At 38.9% G+C, this 19,461-nt stretch overlaps 1 protein-coding gene across 1 annotated transcript in view; it reads right to left on the bottom strand.

Annotated features, from left to right (window-relative positions):
• LOC115729388 overlaps positions 1-19,461 on the bottom strand; it is a 69,206-nt gene that overhangs the window by 36,468 nt on the left and 13,277 nt on the right. Inside the window, exon 4 of the mRNA XM_048277791.1 lies at positions 19,295-19,354. Within this exon, the coding sequence (XP_048133748.1) occupies positions 19,295-19,354 (60 nt within the window). The remainder of the gene's footprint in view (positions 1-19,294; positions 19,355-19,461) is intronic.

Below are 19,461 nucleotides of genomic sequence, written 5' to 3'. Positions count from 1 at the left end.
ATGAAAGCTTTGTTCAGTATTTTAAATGTTCTAATACTCCTCTCACACATATGTTAGACTTTGACCTAAGACTAAAGCATGAAAATATATGATATGGGGCATTTTTTTGAAATATTTTAAACTCATGCTTATGTTTTGATACTGTGTAAAATCTGCTGACTATTATGAAAACTTACATTGATACATACATACTCTTATATATTCTGACAACTTGTGTTTTCAACATGGTAGAGATCTTTTAATTGGAGTTTATGGGTTTGATATACATCCTAGTGTTCTTTAGATACTTTTATATATTTGGATATTCTATATCTATTTTAAAATTATATATATTTTTTAAAGTGACAAAACAGTTCGGATATTGACAAGGTTTATAATCTATTATGCGGTTTCTTTAGAGTAAGCAGATTGATTGTTAGGTAAATATATATACAATAGAGGTATTTGTAATACTTATAATTCGACTATTTGGTATGTTGCTCTATGCGTATATATATGAATGTTGGTATGTATATGTATATTTGTGAAGGTATTGTTGACGCCTAAATTTTGATTAATCTATTTTTTGCATAAAAATTATAAAAAATCATCTCACGTATTTATTTTTAGCGTACATTGCATTGGCATATAATCGGGCAAGCAGAACACTTAATTTAGCATGCGTCTAGACTAGGCACGGGATGGAAAAATGCACCGAGAAGATTTGAAACTTCAAGGACTGTATTGCAAATACTTAAAATTTCAGGGACCGTATTGCAAATACTTGGAACTTCGGGGACTGTATTGCAAATACCAAAAGAAGATGAAGAAGGGAAGATGATGAAGGGAAGATAATGAAAAGAAGATGAAGAAGGGAAGATGATGAAGGGAAGATAATGAAGGGAAGATGAAAATGGAAGGTGAAGAAATGAAGATGAAGAAGGGAAGATGAAAATGGAAGGTGAAGAAATGAAGATGAAGAAGAGAAGATGAAGATGGAAGGTGAAGAAATGAAGGTGAAGAATGAAGGATGAAGAACTTTGCCTATAAAAGAGAGAGCTCTTGAGAAGAGTTAGAAAGGGGGAAGTGGAAGAGAATTGAGAGAGAGAGTAGAAGAGAATTGAGAGAGTTTTTTAGGAAGAGTGGAAGAGAATTGAGAGAGTTTTGAGAGAGTTTTTGAGAGGAATTTTTAGAGAGGAAAAAGAGAGTTCTTGAGAAAAATCAGAAGAGAAAATTCGAGAGTGAAGAAAAGTGTTTTAGTCGAGCATCATCTTCGACGAGTCCCGACACATATTTCGCCCCTCGCAACCCAACAAGGCCATTGCTTGCCATTTTCGACGACAGCCGCGTTCTTCCAGCTCCGAGATCTTGAAGGGAACTATAACGTGTATGTGAGTAAGATTTTGTGTAATAGAAGATAATCCTTTCCATCTCGATCTACAAAAATGTAATCGTTTGGTTTGAATATTTGTTTGTTTATTTTAGACATGCCACGTGTTTCAAATTTTAGCATTATTACATGTTAATTTATTTTTATAAATACTCGTGATTGGCTGCATTTTCTTTCTTTCTAAATCACCCATGGTGTATATCGTACAAAGTTCAATGTTTTACATCCCCATAAAAAAGAAGAAAAAACCAAAAAAATTGCATCTTTGAATTTCGAGTAAAATCCATCAAAATTGCCAAATCAAATATTTTTCATGAAAATGGTACCGAAAGGGCGTTAGAGAAATCTGACGTAACCAAATCCCCGAATTCAAAATCTCTGGTTCGCGGAAATAAGATAGTTTTCTCCCGCTATTTTATTTAGGTTTCTAATCAACCTACCGAAAATGATTAGTGGCGACTCCAAATTCAAATCACATTGCATGTTAATTATTTGAACCTTAAGTTGCGATTTGGTATGGACTTGGGAGAGTCCGAGTTAGGTTAGTTAATTAATTAACCCGATAATCCATTAGCCCGAAAATTAGCCCGTCTATTTTTTCTAGGTCGCGACAGCTTGGCGACTCATCTGGGGATTCAAAGAGGACTTAGGCCAAATAATTTCATGAAAAAGAAATCACTTGATTTGGTAAACTTTGGTTGAATTCTCATTCTTAGGTGTTAAATGTTTTTGCAGATTGGGAGTTATAAGGGGAGGAGTGATCGGCTAACCCTTTGTTTTGCAGACTTGGTGAATTGGAATTGTGATTTAACTTTTGAATCATTGAAGCGATGTTTGCCTTTAATTGTTGTGCATGATTTATCGTATTTGCACTACACTGCACATAACCCGTGACCGGACCTGGGTCACACTAATAGTTTTAAGATGGTATTTAGATGGTTCTTTAACCTTGGTGGTAAGGTTTCGCTAAAGGTTATCCCATCTGGATCCCGAAAATTTTTCCAAAAAATGGCTCAAGAGTCGTTCTCATACACGTGAGGCTACGATGCATGAGAATTGCCCTTGTCGACCGAACCAAGCCGAAGTGATTGGACCCGACTAGTCATGACTATTGTATGCGAGGTTGCGACTAGTCATGATGACTGTGCGCGAGGCTGCGACATGTCGTTTCGTTCATCATTTCACTTTGCAAAAGCCTTTTGGATAGATAGAATAAGATTTAAACTCACAATTCATGCGCATGTCTTTGTGATTGGCATTTTCTTCGTATGAGAGGTAATTTCTTGTCTCTTGTACCCTGTTATCTCATTTTTATTTTGAGCTGGTCCATGGTTTAGGAGTATCGTTGTCTTATTTCCAATTTCGCACTTTGCTTCCGTAGCTTTTACAATTTCATCGGTTGTCCTCATTTCTGATTTGGCTTGTTCTTGTTGTGCGATTTTTACTAAATTCTACGATCGAGCTTTGAGTAAGTACCAAACACGAAAGTTGTAGACCTATGTTTCAACTAATATCCTACAAAATTTCAGAATTAAATTCAAAATTTAAGATGGCCTTTCGTTTTTTCAACTACCTGCGGTTATAACAGTTTTCTGAATGTGATTTTTTGGAAAAACACATTAAACTGATTTGACCCGTGCATTTCTAGTCCGATTGGCCAACATAAAAGTTGTTCATCATCTTCTCAACTACAAGCTCGTAAAATTTGGACATGTTTTGATCAACGTACGAATTAATATGAATTTTTTCGTAAAAGCGGATAAACTGAAAATTACATGTTTCAATCCTTTGGTCATAATCACTTTGTTCGTTTGAGTCTAGAGGGATGCCATGGGCCGGCTCGCTATTCTTGCTCCCTGTACTCATTTTGGGTTTGTTACTTGTGTACAGGTAATTTATCACGGATCCTCCACATATCACCCGATCGTAGCAAAAAGGATGGCCGACATCAACGCCACCGTTAGTGCTGCCCTGGATGAGAAACTTGGCTCCTTGACCGAGCGCTTTGAAGGGATGATGTCCCGAAAGATGGAGGAAATGATGGCCGCCTTTGCCGCCAAACTTCAATCATCCACCTCCAGCCCGCCGCTAACCATTCCTGCTCTAATTCCTCCTACGGACAACGTCGGTAAAGCCCTAGAAGCTACTCCCTATCCGACAATGCCGCTAGAGGATGTGATCATCACAGGCGTGAACTCGAGCACGCCGCCCGTAGTCCCAATCCCTCAAGCCAACCCCGTGGGCCCCGGGTTGAATGGTGATACGGTCAAACTGTTGGCCCAAATGGAACAGAGGATCCGAGAGGTTGAGGGGACTCACAACATACCCAGATTGACCTGTCTGTCTTTTCAAAGGTCACGGTGCCGAGAAGTTCAAGATGCCCGACTTTGAGAAGTATGATGGAACTTCCAACCCGGTTCAAGACGTCCGGATGTACCAGGCAAGAATGAATAAGCATGCGACCAACGGTCCCTTAATGGTTCAGACCTTCCAGGCTAGTTTAAAAGAAGCTGCCATGAGATGGTATACGGACTACGAGATCTACCGGATGGATGATTGGGAGAAGGCAGCTAATGCTTTCATCAAACATTTCAGCTTTAACTTGGACGTGCTCACCACCGCAGAGGACCTTGAGCAGCTTGAGATGAAAAAGGAAGAAACAATCAAGCAATATGCCACTAGGTGGAGGAACGTGGCATCTCACCTGAAACCAGTCCCTCCCGAAAGGGAACTCATGAAATTGTTTGTTTCCACCACCGCCGCCGCTTATGAGAACTCGAATTTTGGGATCTGCTGCCACGTCATTCAGCCATCTCATCGCAATGGCTGAAGAAATCGAGAACGGCATGAAGAAAGGTTGGTACGGTGATGTCGCCATGACGACTAAGAGGTTTGTGGTAAGGAAAGACAAGGAGTCGGCCCCACAGTCAACATGACCTACGGCCCAAAAACCCACGACCCGGACGCCGGTCGTACTGATTCCTAATCAGCAGCAGGCTAATTTCGGCATGCAACGACAAAGAGGGAATCAATGGTCTCCTCGGCGGTTTACCCCTCTACCGGGAACCTTGTCGCAGGTACTTGCGGTTCTCGCGTAAGAGAGGTTTATCGACTTCCGAGCCTCTACGACCCAGTAATACGAGCTTGCCGAGATATGATCCATCGAAGAAATGTGATTACCACTGCGGGGAGCTTGGACATGACAACGATGGCTGTTTTGTATCGAAGCATCGGATTCAAGATCTCCTGGATTCTAAAGCATTCTCATTCCAAGGCAACAAACAGCCAAATGTCCGAATAATCCTTTGCCGGATCATTCCGGTAAAGTTAATGCTGTATTTGAGCTGGGAATCGAACAGAGTTGGTGCTAGTAAGGATGAAGGAGTCTTCGATATCGCCGGTTGTTTTGATGATGTAACCATTGCTGCTATATCTCGAAGACGGAGCGCATAAGGAGGAACCTTACCTCGGCGCCTAAACCTTCCAAATCATTCATTAATGCCATATGTGATGATCCACTTGGAGGGTTTAGATTCGGAGTAACATCTTTATGTTTATGCAATCCCCTACGTGGGACATTTTCTGTTTCCTTTAGGTTTTGGATCGCATTTGGATTTCTATTCTGTCTTGCACTCTTGGATTTTCTTTCCTAGAAGATGTAATTTCATATCAATAAAATTGCACCATTTTTCGAATCTTGTTGAAGTATCCCAAACCAACCCGATGACGATAACCAACGACCAACAAGTTTGTCATCATGGTAAGAACCGAGGGTTGGGCTTCTTCAAGAATTCATGTCCCACGGTTTTGAAAAAAAAAATAACAAAAATAAATAAATAAAGTTCCAAAAAAAAAAATCACACTGCAATTAAACCTTGTTTGTTTTTCCGATTTTGTTACTTTATGTTTCAAGGGGATATATGAGGAGGGGAACTTAGTGGATTCAGAAGTATACGACCTAGATGAGTCCAGTCCAGATTATGAGGAAATTCGTCGGGATTTCGAACGACATGAGGAGATCAAGCCCTTGACCGGTGAACAAACTGTCTCGGTCAACCTAGGTGATGCGGAAAACCCTAAAGATGTTAAGATCGGAGCAAACCTTTCCAAAGAGATGACTGAGCGCTTGACTAAGCTCCCGAAGGATTACCAGGACATTTTCGCCTGGTCCTATGCGAATATGCCCGGTCTTGACCATTCCATTGTCGAACATTGTTTGCCGACGGATCTTTCGGCTAAGCCGGTGGTGCAAAAGTCAAGGAGGGCCGGACTAGCACTGGTCTAGAAGATCAAAGAGGAAGTCATGAAACCGCTTGACGTCGGATTCCTTGAGACCACAGAATATTCTGATTGGTTGACAATATAGTCCCAGTCATGAAGAAGGATGGGCGTATTCGGTGCTGCAGAGTTTGAATTGTTCTCATTCATGGACGGTTTCTCCGGGTACAATCGGATCCCGATGAATGTCAATGACAAGTTGAAAATCACCAACACCACAGCCTAGTGGTTGGGGGAATGACAGTGGTCCGAGGCGTCCCAAGTTCGATCCCGGGATTTGACATCAATGTACAAAGATTAATAAAAACTTTTTTGCTTCGCAGTTTAATGCCGATTGAAGCTCAGCCCGGATGGTTACAAAACCGGAGAGATAACATCCCGGACATACAATCCGATCCAGATGAGTTGATCTTTTCAATTCAAAGTTCACAAGAAAATTCGTACAAGGGTAAAGCGGTACCGTTTCAACTCGTTTAGAACATGAGAACGTACATTGATGCTTTCCCTTTTGATTTTTACAGGGGTCACGCGCTTTCCAGATAGGGAAGTATCCATTCTCCCTGAAAAATTAATGAAATAAGAAATTCCTGGAGCCTTTGACAATCTCATGTCTCGAACCGGATAATGAAGTTTTGCAACTCATTTGCTTGAGCGAGGGCAACTCCCAATCCACGCCCATAAGAAGTTTCTTATGTGCTTGCGAATTCTGTCCACCAAGATAAAAAGTTGCTGCATTTTATATGCTCAAAAACACTCATACATTGCATAGTTTGCGCATGACTGTTCCTCATGTTTAATTTACCAACTCTGAATAAGGAACATGAACTACATAAGATACATCGAATGTATGGAATGGGGCGGGCGGGATGATGAAAGGCAATCCTTTCCCAAACACGTCCCATTTTTTCGGGAGAGTTGAACGGTGGCTAAGTTCCGCATTCCCCGAGGTAAAGAGTTTTCTCGCGAAAGGTACGTTAGCCGAAATGACAGAGGCATTCAATTCTCTATCCCAAACACTACAGGTGATCCATTGATTACCCCTTTTTGAGCGGTGGTTTCATTTCTTTACCCCTGTCAAGAACCACCCCACATCGGGGTCCAGACGAGTTAATTCCGGTGGCAACACGAGGTAAATGGTTAGAAATTTTCTTCTTTGGGACTAACGTTAATCTTCGGGTGTTTCTTTGCATTTATACTCGAATTTTAATTCAAGTGCCTTAGGATGATGAAGAGCATTCACTTCTCTATCCTATACACTTCATTCTTTGCATAGCCCACTTGAGCCTGCAAATTCATTTCTTAAACCCTTGTTGGTGATCATTTGCTCATTCCAAAGACGAAGATAGCATTTTCCCAAGGATTAGAATTGGAGATGGTCGGGTCAACAGACAATTCCTGAATGGACTCATTTCTTGTATGCTAGATTTTTTATGTTTACATAATTTTTCTTTGTAAATGTTTATGTTTGTTGTAATTCCTGGTTCAAAATCATGGGATTGTAAAAAAAGGAGAGGCAAACTCGGCTTAAAGGAGAAGGGCCCGCTCTCGAAAAAAAAAAACAACAACAAAAAAAAAGTAAAATAAAGAGATGTCGAAGAGCTCTCAAAGAAAAAGGAAAAGAAATCTCTTCTCGAAAAAAAAAAAAAAAAGGAAGAAAAAAAGAAAAATGAGAGTCGGGAGTAAGAAAAGCAAAGGCCGATCTCATACAAAAATTTCAAGCATAGGAAAAGCAAAGTGCCTACCAAAAGTAAGGCCAATGCACATTCATTTGTAAAGTACTTCGAATTTTGAATGTACGTTTTTGCCTGTTAAGTTGTAAATTCCATGTACATGTTTGCATTGTGTCTCTTGCAAATCCTTGACAGACACTTGTTATGAAGAAGACTCCCCAAGAAATCGGTTTGCAAAGTGCAATTTTCAGTAGAAATCTACCATCCCTCATTCAATGATGGTATTCTTTCCGAAGACATTTCCGGAAGACCAAGATCGGTGACTAGTCAACGATGATCACCAACGTCAAGCCCCTTCTCATTTAATTTCTGAGCCAAAACGAGCCTTTTCGTTCCTCGGTCCCCAATCCTAGCCTACGTTATAACCCTCCAAAGTCTCTTCTGATTAGGGCACTTGAGTTAACGTAGAGTTAAATGATTTTAAGCATCACTCGAAGAAGTTCGAGCAAGATTATTTCTCTCTCATTTTTGCAGGATTCTTGACTTGTAAATCCGGAGCAAATGATGAAGAAATTCATTTCAGCAGCCTTGACTCAACTGGAGTCCCCTTTGTAAACCTTTGACCTAGCTCTCATTACGGTCCTAATCAAGACCTCCGGATCGACTCGGTCGTATCAATTGCGAGATTACTTGGATCCTTATCGAATGCGATGATGGAAAGATTGAGTGATTTCTCTTGAATCCTGCAGACAGGATAAATAGCTTTTCTCAAGAGTGAGAGAAAGCCCTTTCGGACCGAAGTCCCCCCATTCAGCTCACATTCGAGGTATTCGTAATGTGAGAACCTCCCTAGACAAAATTGGTAATGCAAACTTGACAGAATGGTTATGCATGAACCATAGTATGAGTGATTGCATTATACTCATTGTTGAATATGTTTGTGTGTGTTACCTCTGACATTCTATGATAGGTAATACATTCCCGATGTTCGAGTTCCCTCCCAAGGTCTCGAAATTCTTCCAAGGATTATTGAATGAGCAAGTTTTGCTGGCAAATGCCTACCAGGTACGATACAACAATCCGCTTCGTTCCTTGATTAATCGTTTGGAGAACCCGGGTAAGTTTTCCGAACCCCTTTTCAAATTAACAACTCTTCTCATGATAGTTGTTATGATTCAATTCGAGCAATATGCCCCTTTTGTACTTATCGATTCCATTCGATGGTGCTCCTATCAAATATTGTTCAATTCGGGCAATATGCCTCTTCCGTCAAGTCGTGTAGACATATGCACCGGCGATCTTGACATCTTATCAAATCATAACGACGTAGCTCTTATGGTTTCAATCTCGGGACGTGAAGACATATGCACCGGCGATCTTGACATCTTATCAAATCATAACGACGTAACTCTTATGGTTTCAATCTCGGGACGTGAAGACATATGCCTTGGCGATCTTGACATCTTATCAAATCATAACGACGTAGCTCTTATGGTTTCAATCTCGGGACGTGAAGACATATGCACTTGGCGATCTTGACATCTCTTCAAATCATAACGACGTAGCTCTTATGATTTCGGTATCGAATCACGAAGACGTATGCACCGGTGATCTTGACCTTTAGTCGGCTCATAATGACATAGCTCTTATGATTTTCGGCTCCTTTATCAAATCATGAAGACATAAACACCCATATTTTTGATCCAAACCAAATCATAACGACGTAGCTCTTATGATTTTGGTTCCCCCTTTATCGAATCGTGAAGACATATGCACCTGGCGATTTTGACATTTAATCAACTCACAACGACGTAGCTCTTGTGAACTTGATCCCACTTCTTTCGACTCACAACGACGTAGCTCTTGTGATCTCAAACGACACACATATCTTGCGCTGTCTTGCATTAGGGAGAAGTCTCCGATAACAGATAGGCCAAATACCTTAAAATCCTTGCATCCGCAAAAGAAGCTTGGAAATTAAGAGAACCATTAGCTTACGAGAAATTTGGTAAAACAGGTATTCTTGTATGCGATCCATGTGCAGTTTTCTCTAACATGAAAAAGGGAAATTATGACACGTGTTATTTACGATCTTGCATATCATGCATCACTTCATTACATAAAAAATGGGATTAAAACTCCCGCCAAAAAGTTCATCCATAATTTGCCCTCGTCAAAATTTAGGATTCAATTTTGTCTTTGAGCGGAACCTCTACGAGCCTCCACTCAAAGAGGGGCAGCTGTTGACGCCTAAATTTTGATTAATCTATTTTTTGCATAAAAATTATAAAAAATCATCTCACGTATTTATTTTTAGCGTACATTGCATTGGCATATAATCGGGCAAGCGAGAACACTTAATTTAGCATGCGTCTAGACTAGGCACGGGATGGAAAAATGCACCGAGAAGATTTGAAACTTCAAGGACTGTATTGCAAATACTTAAAATTTCAGGGGATTTGTATTGCAAATACTTGGAACTTCAGGGACTGTATTGCAAATACCAAAAGAAGATGAAGAAGGGAAGATGATGAAGGGAAGATAATGAAAAGAAGATGAAGAAGGGAAGATGATGAAGGGAAGATAATGAAGGGAAGATGAAAATGGAAGGTGAAGAAATGAAGATGAAGAAGGGAAGATGAAAATGGAAGGTGAAGAAATGAAGATGAAGAAGAGAAGATGAAGATGGAAGGTGAAGAAATGAAGGTGAAGAATGAAGGATGAATAACTTTGCCTATAAAAGAGAGAGCTCTTGAGAAGAGTTAGAAAGGGGGAAGTGGAAGAGAATTGAGAGAGAGAGTAGAAGAGAATTGAGAGAGTTTTTTAGGAAGAGTGGAAGAGAATTGAGAGAGTTTTGAGAGAGTTTTTGAGAGGAATTTTTAGAGAGGAAAAAGAGAGTTCTTGAGAAAAATCAGAAGAGAAAATTCGAGAGTGAAGAAAAGTGTTTTAGTCGAGCATCATCTTCGACGAGTCCCGACACATATTTCGCCCCTCGCAACCCAACAAGGCCATTGCTTGCCATTTTCGACGACAGCCGCGTTCTTCCAGGCTCCGAGATCTTGAAGGGAACTATAACGTGTATGTGAGTAAGATTTTGTGTAATAGAAGATAATCCTTTCCATCTCGATCTACAAAAATGTAATCGTTTGGTTTGAATATTTGTTTGTTTATTTTAGACATGCCACGTGTTTCAAATTTTAGCATTATTACATGTTAATTTATTTTTATAAATACTCGTGATTGGCTGCATTTTCTTTCTTTCTAAATCACCCATGGTGTATATCGTACAAAGTTCAATGTTTTACATCCCCATAAAAAAGAAGAAAAAACCAAAAAAATTGCATCTTTGAATTTCGAGTAAAATCCATCAAAATTGCCAAATCAAATATTTTTCATGAAAATGGTACCGAAAGGGCGTTAGAGAAATCTGACGTAACCAAATCCCCGAATTCAAAATCTGCGGTTCGCGGAAATAAGATAGTTTTCTCCCGCTATTTTATTTAGGTTTCTAATCAACCTACCGAAAATGATTAGTGGCGACTCCAAATTCAAATCACATTGCATGTTAATTATTTGAACCTTAAGTTGCGATTTGGTATGGACTTGGGAGAGTCCGAGTTAGGTTAGTTAATTAATTAACCTGATAATCCATTAGCCCGAAAATTAGCCCGTCTATTTTTTCTAGGTCGCGACAGGTATGTATCATTCTTGTCTGGTTTTGATTTATAAGTAATTTGATTTTATTGTCTCAATAATAATTAAGTTTTCATAATCAACATGTGCACTTTTTAATTAGGTACATATATTATCACCTCACTAGCTTAGCTTCCGACATACACCTTTTCAATGCACGAGAAAATTTAAGTTGAAATATGTTTATATGCTTGTAATTGTCATTATTTAGTTCCTTGAATATCTATAAAGATACTTATAAGAACCTATTTTATTAAAGCCGGAGCCAGCCGGCCAATATAGTGAGTCCGGCGTAAATGTTAACCAACAGCATTGTGACACTTGGCAATTTTTTTGGGTCGTCAAATTTGTCTAGAATTGAAAAACTGACATAATTCTTTCTTCTTCCTAATTGCAGCACTTAGATATATACAAATTTATTCATGGTTGAAGCTCTTACAGCTTTTCAAAAGCATCTCCGGACTGCTGCCAAAATTGTGGGTATGGTTCCACCCTTTGCTAGAGTTATAAAGGTGATTAATGAGTACGTATGAGATATTTTTGGATTCGAACTCGGCCACACCGCCTGTTCGGGCGCCCGGTTTCGTGCCCAGTTTTTTTTCAAAAGCATGTCAAACACACGAGGTCGAATTTCGCCTTTTCGTGCATTTTAATAGTCATTGTTTGCTTAATCTCATTCCCAGCATGTAGTTGTTTACGTCCATGTGCTAGTTTTCCATTGATTGTGTTCGAGGTCAAAGAGCGAAGGCCACAAATATCCCCGAAGGACTGGTTTTTCATCCGCAAGAGAAGCACGGGTGTTCGATGAGATGCCTAAAAGAAGAGAGCCTTTGTGCCCGATACGACGAAGTGTTCGGGTTGGGCTCCGGGTCGGGTCCAATTCGGGCTGGCGTACGGGTCTATAGGCCGATTGGCGCCGTTTGTTCCTATGGCAAAAACGGCACCATTTGGCATTTTCTTAAATAAAAATTCCTTTTTATTTTATAAAAATCAGAAAAATGCTCAAAAAATCATAAAAAATTGAAAAAATTCCAAAAAAATTTAAAAATTTTTGTAAAAAATCAAAAAAATGATTTTTATTTTTACCCTATTAAGTATTTTTTGGCCCTTATTTCGCAATGGAGATTGACCGATATCCATTTTGGTCAAGTCCATTGTACACTCGATCATGTCTCGAGTTTGATTATTTTGGCTTGTAACCTATATTGATTGGCCTACATGTTTACTTTCAGTCAATAGGTAGATGCTTTAAATACTTGAGTTTTTTTTTTTTGGTAAAAGTAATATATATAGAGAGAGAGAGAGATTGAAAAAGTGCTAATTACAAACCAAACCTTTGCCGCACACCACCAAAGTGTTTACTTGAGTGTTTATTTAGACCTCTGTACTTTGATAAATTGCTTGTTAATCACTTTCCTATTGTTAGGGTGATGATTAAGTTAGCAATTGCACGAAAATGATAGAAAACCATTATTCATTATCATTTAGCATTGGTTAGATAGTTGTTAGGCTCTAAATGATAAGCAAAATGTGCGGTCAGCTTAGGGAACATTAACTAGTTAGGTACTAAAAGGGCGCTAATTAACTAATTAGCGTAAACAAGTCCCCGAACCTAAATACTCTGGTTGCGTAAGAATCGAGATAATACTCTCATGCCTCGATTGATTTCTAGCTTACTCCAAGAGGCTAGTGGCAACTCCTAGTAATGATTTAGGCTGTTAAATCATGAAAACGAAATCCAACATCACGAGAGGTAGGACTTGAGAGAGTCCGCGGCTAGATCGATAGGCAATGCCTCTAAACCTATTGGACCCTAAGGGGAGGGAAAAGTAGGTCGTGACAATATCTATGTAGGTTCAATCATCAAAGGTCCACGGTAGGTAGAATTCCATCTATTCCCGAGTTAATGGGAGAAAAGTCCTATTATGTACCTAGTAGTTCTTTGCACATAGATAGTCTCGGATGACAAATTGTTCATCTCGAGCTGCATCTGTTAGAAAATTAAGTGCTGAAAAAATTATTGCACGAGGAAAGTTGTAATCCATGATCACACGTAGAATGGTAATAAATTGTCTAAAATAAGTGTTTGTGTACACATAGGTTTGTGAAATATCTATACAATAATAAGGTTGGTTTGAAAAAAAAAATTAAAGTAGAACTTTAAGTTGATGGAACAAATTCGTCCCTTTGAGGTATAAAAGGAAAAAGTAAATGTTTGTAAAGTTAATACTCGGTGATTGTGTATATTTTGGTAATAAATGTTGAAAATAATTGCTTCTACACCATAGAGATTGTATCTTGAAGCAAAAATCCATTTGGTAAGAAATTTTAAAATTGGTCAAATTATTCTATGAGCAAATCTTTCATAAAAAGGCATAGAAACATAATTTCGCATAGCAATTGTTCACATGCTTTGAGGAAATACATTAAGTATCAGATTGGCCCCGCTACAACCAATTATAATGAAGACCTATTCCCTCAAATTGAATTCATCAATCACATGATCTCATCCAATAGTTATGCCTCACTCCCAAATGTTCACGGGACGAAAGATGCTTGGTCCATAAGTGGATTTAATCATTTGGTATAGCAAGGGAATCTGCAGCACAACGAATAAAGCTACGGGGACAGAGGTCAACAAAATAATAGGAATGAAAACCCACTCCAGTCTCTTATCCAGCACGATAGTGAGAGTTGCGGCGAAGGCTACCAGCATGGAAGCCAAGGAGAGGAAGAGAAAACAAAGACCCATTATAATCTTCCTAGGCAATGAGTGAAGAAAATCTTGCGCCTCATAACGTGACGTTAAGATGGCTAGGAATAGCAGGATGGCCGTCACGGAGAAGAACAAACCCAATGCATCGAAAATTGCGAAAACCAGAAGAGAGTCCTGTCCTAATAGCAAGGGGGCTCCGCTTTTGTCGTCATTGCCTCCAGGCACGGTGAAAGCAGCAGCAAACAGTATCGTGGTAATTAAAGTTGAGACAAGCATACATGAATTTGCAGTGTCCTTCACCCACTTCTCTCCATTCTCAAGCAACCCTTTGTGCTTCTCCGTGAATATTTCCAAATATGTTTTGCCATCAGGTTTGTAACTTCTTATAAGAGGAACAATCCAGTTTTCCACAGCCTATACATAAGATTCACAAAAATGAGTTACAATAAGTGGATTAGTTATTGGAAAATTTCAGAAGAAAATAACAAAGGAACATCTAGAGGAAATCGAGACTTATTCAACACTTAATGCGAAATTGCTTACAGGTCGAGTCCACCTTTGCTGGAAAATATCAAGGTCAACTTCTTCCAAGGAATCAAGTTGCAAAATAGTCAAATAATATAGGTAGGGAAAGCACTATGTTTCTACTTTCCAAGGAATCAAGTTTCATCCAATTTGGAATCTTCTAGATGATGAATTCGCGCTTCAAAATAGTCAAATAATATATGTATGGAAAGCACTAGGTTTCTACTTTCCAAGGATTCAAGTTTCATCCAATTTGGAATCTTCTAGATGATGAATTCGCGCTTCAAAATAGTCAAATAATATATGTATGGAAAGCACTAGGTTTCTACTTTCCAAGGATTCAAGTTTCATCCAATTTGGAATCTTCTAGATGAATTTATGGAAAAAAAATATTAAGAGCTAATTAAGAAATCCGAGAATGAGTCTTTTAGTACTTGTGTGTGCTTTGCTGAGTTCTATGCCTTGGTAGTTTGTTTCTTGAGTCAATTTACTGTGGGTGGCTGCCCCTCGTCAGCGATCCAGCAAGGGTCGTTGCACTCGAAGTGACCCCGACGAGGGTCCTCAAAACTTGCCAGTGACAAATGCCTAAATTGACGGATCTAACGAAAAGAGTAACATGAAGGATAGTATCAAGCTTTAGAACTTATTAAGCATAAATTCAAAGTTCTTTTTAATGTCAAAGAGGAATAGAGAGTCGAAATGAAATGAAGGTAAATATCTAGTAGAAGCTTCATGATAGCAGTAAGCAATGGTTTGCATGAGTAAATTTTAGCTATGTGCTAAATTAACTAACGAGAAGTGTTCTTGAATTAATAGCCATTCGAATGAAAAAAGTGGCCATAAATGAACTTAACGAACCTTTTGATTGTTTGACAAAAAAAAACTTTTGATTGAAAAGGAGAAGATTGACTTCATATTGCTTCAATTAAACACAAAATATGATACAATGAAACGAGCAAAGCTGTCGTGAAAATATAAGCAAAACTGATTTAAATGTTTTTTGGGGCTCCAAATTAAAATACGTAGGTTATAGTTATACATGAAGAGTCGGTTGAATTTAAGAAAGAGTCACTTGGATTAAATTATGTGGTGGATCAGAATTATATGAGTGCGATTGATATGCAATTTAATTGATGAGTTTCGATCATTTTTTAGTGCCGCAGTTTCTCTAATCAGTCTCCGTTTCTTTTTCTTTTTCTTTTTTGTTCTGTAAATTGTTCTAAGGATGTAGTGTTGTCTCTTAACTTACTTTAGTAGTTTATATTTAGCATGTGGAATTTATTTCTACGTAGCAACAAAGTGTTGGCTCGGATGACAAGACAGTTTCTTTTTCTCATTGTTGCTTTGGATTCAAGTTTTGTTGAAAGCATTTCACAAGTAAAGTCCCAAATGCTCCAGAATGATGTCACAAAAGCTTGGCCCGATATCACCAAACCGCTATAAAAAAAACTTTGTATGTATATTGTCAAGAGTATCTAAAAAAAGTTCTAGCCATCATATTTTAAGAAACTTGTTAAGAAGATATAATAGTTATCATTAAGTGCGATTATTAAATATATGAAACAAAAATATATTTACCGTAAACCATTGGAGTTCCCTTTGCATTTGGAATGCTGCTCCGCTGACCTTAGTCTGTGCATCCAATCTAGGATCGTACTGTGCTGCTTGGAGCATCATATCCTTCGATTCTTCCTGGGTAGGCGCCGGAACCAATGACAACTCATTGTTTGAGCTAACCTTCAAAAAGAGCCTCACAGTCCTTTCTTGGCGAAAGACCAACGCATGTGTCGCCAACCTCCTTCCACAAGGCGAAACCCACATAAGCTCCGGGAAAAACTGAATAAAGAGCTTCACGAGTTCACTAATTCCCATGGCTGTAGCTTGAGCCAATGGGCCCCCCAATGGGCCCCGCTCTATGAACAAATCGGTGATCTCGGTAGTATTCATGTGAGAGATCGCCCTGCAAAATTGCGTTGCCAACTCGACTGCCGCCACGTGTCTCAACTTCACTCCGTGAACTCTCTTGATTATAGGAACTACAAAATGTAAAAAAGAAATGGAGAAAGAAAATAAAAAACGAAGGAGGGGCAATTGGTAGAGATGATGAAGCGAGCTTGATTTCACCAATCAATATTGAAGGAGAAGTCCTAGGTTTACGTAGCTCTTAGTCCATATCTTTTGCTGAGATTATTTGGCCATAAGCTAGAAATTCCTAGGTTAACATGAAATCTCGCCTCAATTTGAAGTTTCAAGTATTCCTTTTTCACTTCTTCTTTTTTTCCTTCACAATTTCGCGACTCTTGCAATTAGAATTTGGTGAATATCTAAAATCATTCAAATTTTAACAATATTAACACAGAAAATTATATTTAACTTTGTTTGGAATAATTCTTTGAAGGATTTTTATTAGATCCATCGACGGTGCAAGAAATAAGTTACACATTCACTCCTGGAGCATTGATATGTGGACAAATTTAACTACAAAACTAACTTCAAACATACATGTCACTCATCTAATCGTGAACATGTAACGGTCTTTTCACATAGCCTGTTGGCCTAACAAAATTTTCTTTTCCCAAATTATGGCAAACAATTAAGAAGAAGCTTTTTTTTTTTTTTTACTTATAAAAGAAGTCAATAACAAACAAGCCATAAAACTTTTAGTTGGAGAGAGAGGGACAGGGATAGAGATGGTGTCTTGATAAAATGCAAGCGTACCTACAGTTTTGGCGGCATTCCAAAGTGATCTTGTAAGACGACGAAGTGCTACAATCAAGTTACAAAGAAAACCCGGTCATTGGATAGTCATTGGATATGTAATTATTGTAAGACCTCGTAATTCCTCGGTTGCATTGTCCAATCAATTAACGCATACCATATTTATGCACTTGGTTGAATGGTAACTAATCCATAAAGTGCCATTATCCAAGTATAGATAACTAGACCAATGGCGGAAGGAAACTTGAAGTGTCAATATTCGTGTACGGCGCTCATTTTGGTGCTAATATTTTTTTTAATTACTTAAGAGCAAATTTTTTTGAAAAATGTTTATTTAAGTGCTAACTCCATTGACGTTGCCGGAATTTCTTGCCGTTTACACTAAAGTAATCGTTTTTCTCCGATTAGGCACTAAAGTGATCCTTTTGTATCATTTAAGTGTCAATTTTTTTGAAAAATAATTATTGAAGTGTCAACTCCAGTGAGGTAGCCGTAATTTCTCGCCATTGGCACTAAAGTGATCGGTTTTTCTCCAATTTGGCACTTAAATAATCGCAAAAAAAAATATTGTTAGTAAAGTGAATGCCGTACACAAATATTGGCACTTGAGATGTCCTTTTGTCCTAGATCAAGGAACCAGAATATATCCTACAAAGAAGCAATCATTTTCGGTCTCTTTTGCTAGTACGGAGGGAATCAATCTAAGAAAATTGATTTAAAAGTACAAAAATCAATGGTCCTAAGATATGCCCAGCAACAAAAATGCGTACCCACCCGGATCCAAATTTTTATCTCTTGGTTTGTAGTTCAACTCCACCGGAATACCTTCAGTTCAGAAGGAAAAGAGCAGGTGATGAGCCAGGTATGATCATCTTGAAGGGAATGAGTAATGAAGAGGTATGCGAGTGAAGAAACTACGGACATTTGTATATCAATGTTTCCAAAACACTGAGCCTGGTTCCGCTGAGAAAGTGAGATGGCATGGACGCCAAGACGTACAGTATAGACAAGAATCCGCTTTTCAGAGTAAGTAAGTGAGGGTACCGTTCGACTAGATGAAGAGTGATATCTGTCCGAATTCACCAGCAAAATTGATTAGGAAAAGTATGGAATAAGGGAAAAAACAGATGGAATTGAGATGATGGTGGTCTTACCATGATAACCAGCGTAGCTGAGATATATAATGATCTTAGCCGCAAAGGGACCGCTGAAGGGATGACTTGGCCAATCGTCTTTCGTACTTTTTGCCAGGAACCAGGCAATATCCTTATGCATAGAAGCGTCCATAGCAGATATTGTCAAAGGAACACGTCCCGTATTATCTGCAAGTTGCGTCAAATTGGGATTACTTTTAACTAATGCCTCGACCATCCTTATCCTTCCACACCAGACAGCATTGTGGAGGGCTGTGCGGCCATCACAATCAACCATTTCAAGCGCTTGCCGGTATGGAGACAACAGCTCAATCAGGTTCTCCAAAAATCGGTCGTGTGCACTCAAAGCGGCCATGTGAAGGACCGTTTCTGATCTGCTTGTTATTTTGGCCGTCTTTGAAGCAGGATCTTGGTCGAAAAATCTTTTTGCGGATTCCAAGTCGCCCCTGAGTGCAGCTTGCAACAATGGTCGGTAATAGTGTCCATCCACAACGTTTATTGATCTTTCTGCAGTGGATGCGCACTTTTCAGGCCAATTCGGTTAATGCTCTTTCCTGCCAGACATTGAGTAGTGTCCCAAAATACTAATTTCATGGTGAAATAACTCTTTTGAAGGATACCGCACCTGGGGCATCATCGGATTGAGAAGGATCTGATCCAACATTTGCATCAACATTTGCGATATCTGTAGGAGAAAGAGTGAGCACAAAGTCCTTGTCATAATGATTCATAAAGCAAAGAAAATGAACCGTGAGAAAATACAAATGTTACAGCAAATATAAAGATCAAAGCGCTTAAACCATCTTTTTTCTCGGTTGGAAAACACAAGGTCAGGGTTATGTTTGAAGCAGAATTTCGTTCAACAATTCTTTTGACAGATTCCCAATCGCCCCTGATTGAAACTTGCAACGATGGTCGGTTACAGTGTCCATCCACTACGTTCTCCGATATTTTTGCAATGGATGTGAACTTTTCAGGTCATTTTGTTAATACTTTTTCGTTGCAGACAAAGAGAAGTGTCCCAGAATAGAACACTTTCATCAAGATCGAATACTAATTTCACAATGAACCAACTCCTTCGAGGGAAAGTGTCCCAGAAAGAACAATTTCATGAAGATCCAGCCCGGATACTAATTTCACAATGAAATAACTCTTTTGAGGGATAATGCACCTGGAGCACCTCCGGATTGAGAAGGAGCTGATCCAACGCCTCCACCAACATTTTCAATATCTGTAAGAGAAAGAGTGATCACAAAGTCCTTCGTGTACTGTTTTTTTTTTTTTTTCCTTTTTCCTAGCCAAGGTCAGCATTATGTTTGTTCGATTATAAAGCAAACA

This window comes from Rhodamnia argentea, chromosome 4 (genome assembly GCF_020921035.1).
Source record: "Rhodamnia argentea isolate NSW1041297 chromosome 4, ASM2092103v1, whole genome shotgun sequence".
NCBI lineage: Eukaryota > Viridiplantae > Streptophyta > Magnoliopsida > Myrtales > Myrtaceae > Rhodamnia > Rhodamnia argentea.
Note: the sequence above shows the minus strand (reverse complement) of the source record. Positions and strands in the feature narration are given on the sequence as shown.